The sequence below is a fragment of the Rana temporaria genome, chromosome 11 (assembly GCF_905171775.1).
Source record: "Rana temporaria chromosome 11, aRanTem1.1, whole genome shotgun sequence".
In the NCBI taxonomy this organism is placed as follows: domain Eukaryota; kingdom Metazoa; phylum Chordata; class Amphibia; order Anura; family Ranidae; genus Rana; species Rana temporaria.
The window spans coordinates 45,381,182-45,391,407 of record NC_053499.1 but is presented as its reverse complement, the minus strand read 5'-3'; the positions used below and the strand labels follow the sequence as shown (position 1 = coordinate 45,391,407).

At 44.3% G+C, this 10,226-nt stretch overlaps 1 protein-coding gene across 1 annotated transcript in view; it reads right to left on the bottom strand.

Annotated features, from left to right (window-relative positions):
• The window catches only part of LOC120917294 (cathepsin D-like), a 47,642-nt gene that overhangs the window by 15,655 nt on the left and 21,761 nt on the right, over nucleotides 1-10,226 (bottom strand). Inside the window, exons 3-5 of the mRNA XM_040328488.1 lie at nucleotides 8,438-8,561; nucleotides 7,461-7,579; nucleotides 5,336-5,535 (exon numbers count right to left, since the gene is read on the bottom strand). Of these exons, the coding sequence (XP_040184422.1) occupies nucleotides 5,336-5,535; nucleotides 7,461-7,579; nucleotides 8,438-8,561 (443 nt within the window). The remainder of the gene's footprint in view (nucleotides 1-5,335; nucleotides 5,536-7,460; nucleotides 7,580-8,437; nucleotides 8,562-10,226) is intronic.

Below are 10,226 nucleotides of genomic sequence, written 5' to 3'. Positions count from 1 at the left end.
GCAACATATTTTAAAAAGTTTACAACTGCGCACACAGAATTCTGCAAAAAAAAGGTCACTGGGCTAAATGACATTGCAGCTGGGCGCCACAACAAAAGGATTTTACTTCGCAATGTACAACCATGTGCAAGAGTCCTGAATGTGCCCATTATATAGCAGGTGGAAAAACACAAAGCTTTTGAAATAAAACTAATCTACCTCGTATGCTATCTTGTATCCTTCCTGTAGAAATCGTCAGATTGTTACTTATATCTTGTGTGCTGTAGCCTACATTAACAAAAGAATGAATTAAAGCCATTCTTCTGCACAGCGAGTATGAAGGGAGCCATCCATCTCTAGAGAACATAATGGAATAAGAGCAATTACTTTGCCGGGTGCACCTAAGGAGCGACACCCGCAGCGTTTCCTTGTGAAGGAGAAAAGGAGACGCTTATTGCTGCAGAGTAAATGAGATATACATTGCTGTGCCCAATGAAGGAGAACTAGAACATGCATTGTTTTTTTCAAACGACTAAAAGGTGTTTCTGTTGTAGACATAAGAGGGAAAAGCTTACACTTTTCACACAAACATTTAGGACTGCGACAATGTTGTGCCCACTGAATTACAGCAAAACTCACTGTATTTATAGGCAAGCTGTGCAGGGCACAGTGCACAGGGAATTAAAATCTTGCCATTTCTTTGCATCAGGCCAATGTTTTCGTACAAATAGGCCCCACAATTGACACAAATGTGCTGCATCTTCTATTTCCACAGGCTTTGGGGAGGCCTGAATGAAACCCATGCTATTCCTGAGGAAGTCACATGACCAGTAATGCAACGCGTCGGGTGGAGCCTGTGACATCACTTCCTGTATCCAGGGCCAGATTAAGAACATCATGGGCCTGGTGCTGAGGATTTTGGTGGGGCCTTTTAGGCTGCATTCACACCTCCGCGACAAGTAACGCCGCGTACGCGGCGTATTTTGCCGCGAATAGTGTAACTTTTTTTTTACAAATCCTTCCTATTGCTTTGTATGGCCGAACGCCAATGCCGCCTGAAAAAAAGGGTCCGGGACTTTTTTTCATGCCGCAGGTGTACGGCGTCTATGAGATGTGAACCATCTCATAGACAGCAATGGGAATTCTCCCCTCCAGCGGCACGAGCGGCCGGCGTCGGGCGTTTTGTCGCGGAGGTGTGAATGGGGTGTAATAAATAATAAATAAATGAGTGGGAATGACATGAACGCAGCCCAGCCAAGGCAAGTGACCAAAGGCACAGAACCCAGAAGGAAGACCGGGTGAAGATGGAAGTGTCCAGGCCCCGCCTGATTCATCACAGCGCAGCACTGGAGGGCTCAGTCTGAAAATGTAAGTGTACACTAAAGTGCTAATATGCTGGGCATACTTGTACGTTGTGGCATAACCTACCCCAGGGCCTCTAAAAAGTAGTAATGTCAGGAAAGTTTACTACCGCTTTATTATAACAGGATCCCAGGAGCCTCTCATGGGGCCCCCTACTGACCCGGTGGACGGTGGCCCTTGGGCAGTGCCTAAGTGCACAGTTGCCAACATTTAAAAAATATTTTCAGGGCCACTTTTTTATATAAGTGCTATATTTAGAGTAGCTGAGATCCCCGATGTTCCTCTATACATCATAGTAGTAATCACAAAATTAAATGAGTACTAATAATGGGGCAGAACAAATATGAGAACTGATATTTTCTTTAGTTGAACTAACAAAAGTGTGTCCATTCTAGAGCTGGTAACATTGAGGATATTCAGTATAATTTTAAAGAACTGTTTTTGTGGGTAAGCGACATAGGGGAGGAGTATGGACGGTATATAAGTGGGAAGTATGTGCAGGTGAGGGAGAGGAATGTGGAGGGTCTAACAGTGGGCACTATGTACAGGAGAGGAGTGCAAAGGGTATGGCAAAAAGCACTATGTACAGGAGAGGAGTGTGAAGGGTATGACAATGGGCAGTATGTACAGGGGGTATGACAGAGGGTAGTACGTACCAGAGAGAAGTGTGGAGGGTATGATGGGGCAGTATGTACAGGAGAGGAGTGTGGAGGGTATGACAGTGGGCAGTATGTACAGGAGAGGAATGTAGACGGTATGATAGTGAACACTATGTATAGGAGAGGAGTGTGGAGGGTATGACAGTGGGCACTATGTATAGGAGAGGAGTGTAGAGGGTATGACAGTGAGCAGTATGTACAGGAGAGGAGTGTGGAGGGTGCGACAGTGGGCACTAAGTACAGGAGAGAAGTGTATGACAGCAGGCACTATGTACAGGAGAGGAGTGTGAAGGGTATGACAGTGGGCGCTATGTATAGGAGAGGAGTGTGGAGGGTATGACAGTGGGCACTATGTACAGGAGAGGAGTGTGTAGGGTATGACAGTGGGTACTATGTATAGGAGAGAAGTGCGGAGAGTATGACAGTGAGCACTATGTACAGGAGTGGAAGGATATTTAGGGACTGAGTAGTGGTTAAGCGAGTCATACATGGATTAAAATTACGCCAATTATGCAGAGACCAGCCATAGTCAATCTATGTATGGGCTAGCTGGTTTTACACAAGTCAATCTATTAATCAACTTGAGTACAACCAGCCTGTTTTTTTTTCTTAAAACAATCAGTGCTGCCAGCTAAAGTTAGCAACACTGATCATTGTACGCACTGGCAGAACACAATAACACTGCAGGAGTGATTCCCCCATCCACAGGTCAGCAGGTGAGAGGGTGTGTGGGGACAGGCTGGGGAGAGATACTAGTCAGTGGCTGGGAAGGCACTGGTAGTATCAGAGCCAGATACACACAGGTTACATACGCCACGATCGTTAGAGCGAGAACAATAATTCTAGTACTAGACCTCCTCTGTAACTCTAAACATGTAACCTAAAAAAATCTAAAGCATTGCTTAGGATACCAAAAAAAATTGTGCTAACTTAACTAACTAACTGTTTTTTTAATGAATGAAACATTTTTTTCCAAAAAAACATGTTTGAAAAATTGCTGCGCAAATACCGTGCTAGAGCTGCACAATTAATCGTTAAAAAAATTGTGATGTCGATTCAACCCCCCTGACGATCTCCAATGCAGAGTTTGCTGATTCTTTCATATAACAAGTGGAGAGACTTTCAGCTGTCAAAAGAAAATATCTGGGCAGTCCGCCTAGTTTTTAACAGGAAACATTGTAACTAACGCTTCCTTATTAGATCAAAGGGATACACTTCTGTGTGTAAAGAACAAATCTGGGCAGTCTGCCAAGTTTGTAAACAAAATGAAACATTGTGACTAACTAACATTGTAACTAAATTTAACCACTTAAAGTCCAACACTTGTTTCTTAAGTTAGAAAGCAATATTATTTGCTAGAAACTGCCAAACATTATATATATTTTAGCAGAGACTCTAGGGAATAAAATGGCTATTGCTGCAATATTTTATGTCACACTGCATTTTCCCACTTCAATGAATAATAAAAACCATAAAAACAAAACAGTGAAGTTAGCCCATTTTTTTTTATTTTTTTTATGTGAAAGATGATGTTACGCCGCAACAATCGTGAGAGAATCGTGATCTATCTTCTAAGCAAAAAAATTGCAATTCTCATTTTAGCCAGAATCGTGCAGCTCTGTACCCTGCAACATAAAAAGTGCAAAGACCACCATAGAGTCATTTTCTAGCAAAAAACAAATGATGATTTTTACATGTAGGAGCAAATGGGCCTATCTTGAGAAAGGGGCCTGGAGCTGCAGCTCCATCAGCCCCATTGTTAATCCGGCCCTGCCTGTATCTACAGTATACGAAAGTGCAGTGAGGAGGCAATTTGCTTCTCCTGCATATCGTCATAGCGGATGGTGTTTTACTGTAACGTAAGCAGATATTTATTAAAGTGGAGTTCCACCCATAAATATAACATTACATCAGTAGTTTAAAAAAAATGTCATTAGTCCTTTAAGAAATTTTTTTTTTTTTTTAGATGCCTTCAAAGTGTTGTTGCTAGGCAGAATAGTTAATCTTCCCACTTCCTGCACCTAGGTGCTTAAGCTTCCTAACCTACACCGCACAGACTCCTGGGAATGTAGTAGGTGTAACTTTCCAGGAGTCTGTGCAATCCCCAGTCTCGAAGAATCATGCGACTTGGACAGTACAGGTGCTGAAACCTGATCTGAAACCTATTACACTGCTTGTGCAGCACTGAGCATGTGCGAGATCTGCAAGGCTGAAATCCAGGAAGTCATACAGTCTGGCTTCATGATGCCCACACTTAAGATGGCCCCAGTCAATTTCTATTTTATAAAGTGTCTAAATGCTGTAACAACCTAACAAAACGGACCTTAGTTTACAGACTAACTTTACTAGAATACATTAAGCTTGTGTATTACAGGGGTATTTATATTTAAAAAGTGAAATTGTGGCCGGAACTCCGCTTTAAATTTACTACATTTACTGGCTATATTGCGCTATGGTGTTCTTGTGCCGAGTTTTTGCGGACTGTGAATCGTGGACTTAGAGTGTCACAGCAGATATAGTGGAGTCGTGCAGCGTGGTTCCCAGCAGATATCCTCTTGGTTACCAAAAGCTTTGTTTGACCTTATGGCAAATGCACACCTTGAGGGATGCTGGGGGTCCCATGTTTGCAATAGCACCAGAAGCAGGGGTGCCAGGGGCATAAATACTGCATGGCCAGATCAAGGGGGAGGTACTGGGGTGGGCTGCACCCCCCCAGATTTCAATTGCGCCCCCTCCCCCCCCAACCCTTCCTCTACCTCCATACACAGCACATACATAGGCTACATTCACACCAGCAATTAGAGCCGGTGCGAAGTGTAGCGGCAGTTACTCCTGCGGCTCTCAGTGGGTAGGTGCGGCCGCCGGCCCTATGCACTGTAATGATAGGTTGCCGATGGCCGCCCCTTTTCGCAGCTTTCTGCACAGACGATTACCTGCAGGTAATTGCTGGCTGTGCATGCAGCCGGAGGCCACACCTATCCACTGAGAGCTACAGGAAGAACTGCTCATCAGCTATCCTTATTATTAGTGTATTTTATGTGCGGCCCAAGACAATTCCTCTTTTTCCAATGTGGCCCAAGAAGGTCAAAATGTCAGACACCCTAGTATAGAACAAGATCCTTACCGTCAAAATCAAATAGTAATGGTACTTGCCAGTCTGTGGCCGACAAGAAAAACAGCACCACCTGATCCTTCTTGGATCACCCCACACACTGGGGGTAATCAGAGTGATCAGATCAGAAAGGATATATTAAATAGGAACAATTTACATAGACATGTCAATGCCACACATAGGTTAAAATGTCATACAAAAACAAAACATTTACACATCTCACCTATTTAGGTAGAAGGAGAATATGTTGTTTTCTATCAGCTTCTGTTGCATGATATTATCAAACACAGGTGGAACGCCATCAACAGAGATCCGTGGGTACGCCATGCCCAATATCCCATCAAATTTGGCTGCAATAAAGGTAACGCCAGGCTGCTTGATGGCTTCCCCAAAAAGCTGTCCTTTCACTGCAAGGTTGCCAATCTGAGAAAGATTAGGAGGTAATGAAAGATTGTGCATCAACAGTATACACTTCTAAAAATAATTGTCCTACACCAACCCCAGAAATAGCACTTTTGTCAATACCGGGCTCAATCTTGTTTCAGAAACGCAGCTTATTGCGCTTCCTCCTTTCTGCAGCGAGACAATGAATCCCTCTATATTGGAAAACAGACAAGTCTCCCAGTGGGTCTCAACCATAAACGATATTATGCGAATGGAGGAGATGCTTGTTGTGGATAATGATACCTTTGAGAAGTTCAAAACCTTAGGGTGTGTGTGGCTTAACTTCTCTACCTCTACTGCACTTATAGGCATGTTATAATTAATCTATTAGAATATATTCCTAACTTAAAAAAAAAAAAAAAATTCTCTACCTCGATATTGTCCGGCCATGGGGGAGCTTGAATCCCTTTTTTTCTACCCTTTCTTCCTTTTTTAGGCCGCTCTATGCCTTTTTCCCTTTCTTTCTTTCTCTTCCTAGATCAAACTTTCCTCTCTCCTCTTCCGTAAACCATACATGATCTTATACCTTGTCTGTTTTATAAGTTTATCGCGTAATGCTAATGTCTGTGGCATGGCCGCTTCGTCTCCCTAAAAGGTTACTCTGTAATGTATTTACTTGCTTACGTGATACCCACTCTCCTTGTTCACTCAAACAGTGTTAACTGGGTATAACCCATTGTTGTATTGCTTTATGTGATAAAAACTAGTAAAAAAATGTTTTTATCTCTAAATAGAATTGACCTGGGTTGTTAGGGAAAGCAGGGTTGATTTACGAAAAACTGGCGAATGCAAAATCTGGTGCAGGTCTGCATAGAAACATGAAATCAGCTTTAAGATTTTTTTGTCAAAGCTTAACCACTTGTCGACTGCCGCACGACTATGTACGTCGACAACATGGAACGGGCAGGCAGATTGGCGTACAGGTACATCCCTTTAAATTTGCCGCGGGTCCCGGAAACTCGATGTTCCCGGGCGGCCCGCGATTGCAGAACAGGAGAATGCCTTTGTAAACAAGGTATTCCCCTATTCTGCCTAGTGACACTGTCACCGATGATCGTTCCTTGTGGTCGGGAGCGGTCATCAGTGACGTGTCACGTGTAGCCATGCCCCCTAACAGTCTGAATCACTCCCTAGGGAACACTTAACCCCTACAGCGCCACCTAGTGGTTAACCCCTTCACTGCCAGTGTCATTTTTACAATAATCTGTGCATTTTTAGAGCACTAATCGCTGTATAAATGACAATGGTCCCAAAATGGTGTCAAAAGTGTCTGCCATAATTTCGCAGTCACAAAAAAAAAAAAAAAAACGCTGATCGCCGCCATAACTAGTAAAAAAAAATGCCATAAAACAGTCCCCTATCTTGTAGGAGCTATAACTTTTGCGCAAAAGCAATCAATAAACGCTTATTGCAATATTTTTTTACCAAAAATATGTAGAATACGTATCGGCCTAAGCTGTGGGGGAAAAAAAAAGGCAGAGGTGATCAAATACCACCAAAAGAAAGCTCCATTTGTGTAAAGAAGAAAAAAGAAGGACAACGTCAATTTTGTTTGGGAGCCACGTCGCAATTGTCAGTTAAAGCGACGCAGTGCTGAATCGCAAAAAGTGGCCTGGTCTTTGACCACCAAAATGGACCGGGCTGAAGCGGTTAATTGAACAAGCTGAAGTTAGAAGCTGATTGGCTACAATGCACAGCTGCACCACATTTTCCACTCTCTAGTTTCAGTGAATCCACCTCAACATGTCACCAATAGCAACAACCAGATTCTTTTCTTATTATCCAACCTGTTCTGGTGCAAGGACCTCTGGAATTTGATTTCCTGGTATGGGCAATAAATGAGAAACACAATGGCAGCAGATTTCCTTCTCTAGACCAGATGGGAGTCTACTTCTAGATCTTACCGTCACAGTGTCCTGACTCAGGTACCCAGACAAGCTCCCGCTGCCATACTGGATGGAGAATTCTGTACCGTTCTTTACATAGGTGGAAGATTTGGAAGAATCATACTTGTGGTGTAATACTAGAATAGAAGAAAACACTTTCTATTAAAACCAAACTTTGGGCACATGTATAATCAATAATATATAGAGAGAGAAGTGGAGATACCATGTTAAGGCCTAGATTCAGGTATGGCCGATCTACGTTGCGCGGGCGTAGCGTACCGTATTTACGCTATGCCGCCGCAACTTAGAGAGGCAAGTGCTGTATTCACAAAGCACTTGCCTCCTAAGTTACGGCGGCGTAGCGTAAATCGGTCGGCGTAAGCACGTGTAATTCAAAGTAGGCTGTAGGGGGCGTGTTGTATATAAATGAGGCTTGACCCCACGTAGATGCATGGCCGAACGAACGGCGCATGCGCGCGCATGCTCAGTATCACGTCGTATTTATGCCCAAAAATACGTTGGCTCAATGCCTGTGACGTGAACGTAATTTATGCACAGCCCTATTCGCATACGACTTACGCAAACGACGTAAAAAGATACGCTTGTTCCCGACGTCCATACTTTGCACCTAGAGACCAGCTTTATCTTGACGCCGGCGTATCTCTAACATAAACGGCGTAACTAATTGCGACGGGCGCACGTACGTTCGTGAATCGGCGTATCTAGTCATTTGCATATTCTACGGCGAACTCAACGGAAGCGCCACCTAGCGGCCAGCGTAAATATGCACCCTAAGATACGACGGCGTAGGAGACTTACGCTGCTTGTATCTTAGCCTAATTTAAGCGTATCTGCTTTCCAGAATACGCTTAAATTTACGACGGCGCAGATTTGGACTTACGACGGCGTATCTACTGATACGCCGACGTAAGTCTCTGAGAATCTGGCCCTAAGACTTTAATTACATTTGTGTTAATGAAGTAAGTGCTACTCACAGCAGGCAATGTCCAGCAAGGAGCAGTGTATAGAGGGGACCCACAGGTTAGATGATCCGGTGTCAAACACTACTGTGAATGTCTGTGGAGGAGTTCCAATACCAATCTCACCATAGTACTGAGCCTAGACAAAAAGGGCAGATGGGGTGTTAAAATGCAATTTTGGTAAAGATGTAGATGCAGCAATATTCTAGTTCATCTCTTGAAAAATCTAGTTGATGCTGAAAAGTTCCTGGCTTAGATGAAACCTGTATTCTGACATTGCTGCGCTCTCCTGAAAACGCAGAGAGCTTGGTTGCATCGTTGACCCTCTTGTCTCAATACTTCAGTCACTGACCTGGCACAGCTACGCTCAGCAGGTTTTCTGACGTTTCAATAGCTTTCAGAATCAGCCTGCTTGTGCTGGACCAGTGACTACAACGTTTTCAATTACGTCAAACTCGTAGTGGTGAGAACCACAGACAGAAAAAAAAAGTTAAAGCTTTATCCCATTTAATGCAGAGCTCCACCCTAAAGTGGAACTTCCGCTCATCGGATTCCTCCCCCCATCCGGTGCCACAATTGCCACCTTTCAGGGCGGAGGGGGGGGTGCAGGTACCTGTCTAAGACAGGTATTTGCACCCACTTCCGGGCATAGACTCTGCGGGGACCGGCGGGCAGTACGTCAGTTCCTGCCATACATCCCCCCTCGTTGTGTTCTGGGAAACACACGGCTCCCAGAACACAGCGGGGAACAGTGAGGACGGCGCAGTGCGTCTAGCGCATGAGCAGTAGGGAACCAGGCAGTGAAGCCGCAACGCTTCACTTATCGATTCCCTCACCAATGATGGCGGTGGGGGCAGCCGAGAGACGAGCGATTGCCCGTCTTCTGCTGCCGACGTCGCTGGACTCCAGGATAGATAAGTGTCCATTTATTAAAAGTCAGCTTTTATTATATATTTTTACGGCGGAGCTCCCCTTTAAGAATGTTCAGGGACTTTACTGTAAAAAAAAAAAAAAGAATGTTCAGGGAGCTCACAAGATTGCGCATTTTTTGATAATCTTCAGGGTGCCAGTAGTTCTTTAGACACTGGCAGCATGGCTGCTTGTACTACCGTACCGAGCATCAGCTACTTAGGTTATAAATCAATTTCAATTGCTCAAAGAGCGATACACAGCAATGGGCTTGCTGGCACAATCAGCAGCACTTTACCACCATCACTGATCTACAACAGCAGTCCAGTACTGAAAAAAACAAAAAAAAACACACACCTTACATCTTAGGGCCCTTTCACACAGGCAGACTGTTCAGGTCCACCTGTCATTTTTTTAGGTGGATCTGAATGGGTGCTCTATGTACCTCTATGGAGCCATGGATGTCAGCGGTGACATGCCCGCTGACATCCGACCCACCAAAGTGTGACGGAGGAAAACCCTACTTTTCCATCTGTCTGGCGGATCGGATGACCACTGACTTTACGGTCCGTCTGGACAGTCGAACTCCGATAAAAAACGCCTTTATTGTGCAAAAAAACAAAAGTACAAACCACAGTAGGGTACAGGATAAAAAGCGTTTCACACTCAACAGTGCTTGGTGATAGCTACGACTAGGGTTGTCCCGATACCACTTTTTTTAGGACCGAGTACAAGTACCGATACTTTTTTTCCAAGTACTCGCCGATACCGAATACCAATACTTTTTTTTAAATGTGTCCCCAAATGCAGCCATGTCCCCCCACAAATGCAGCCATGTCCCCCCACAAATGCAGCCATGTCCCCCCACAGATGCAGCCATGTCCCCCCACAGATG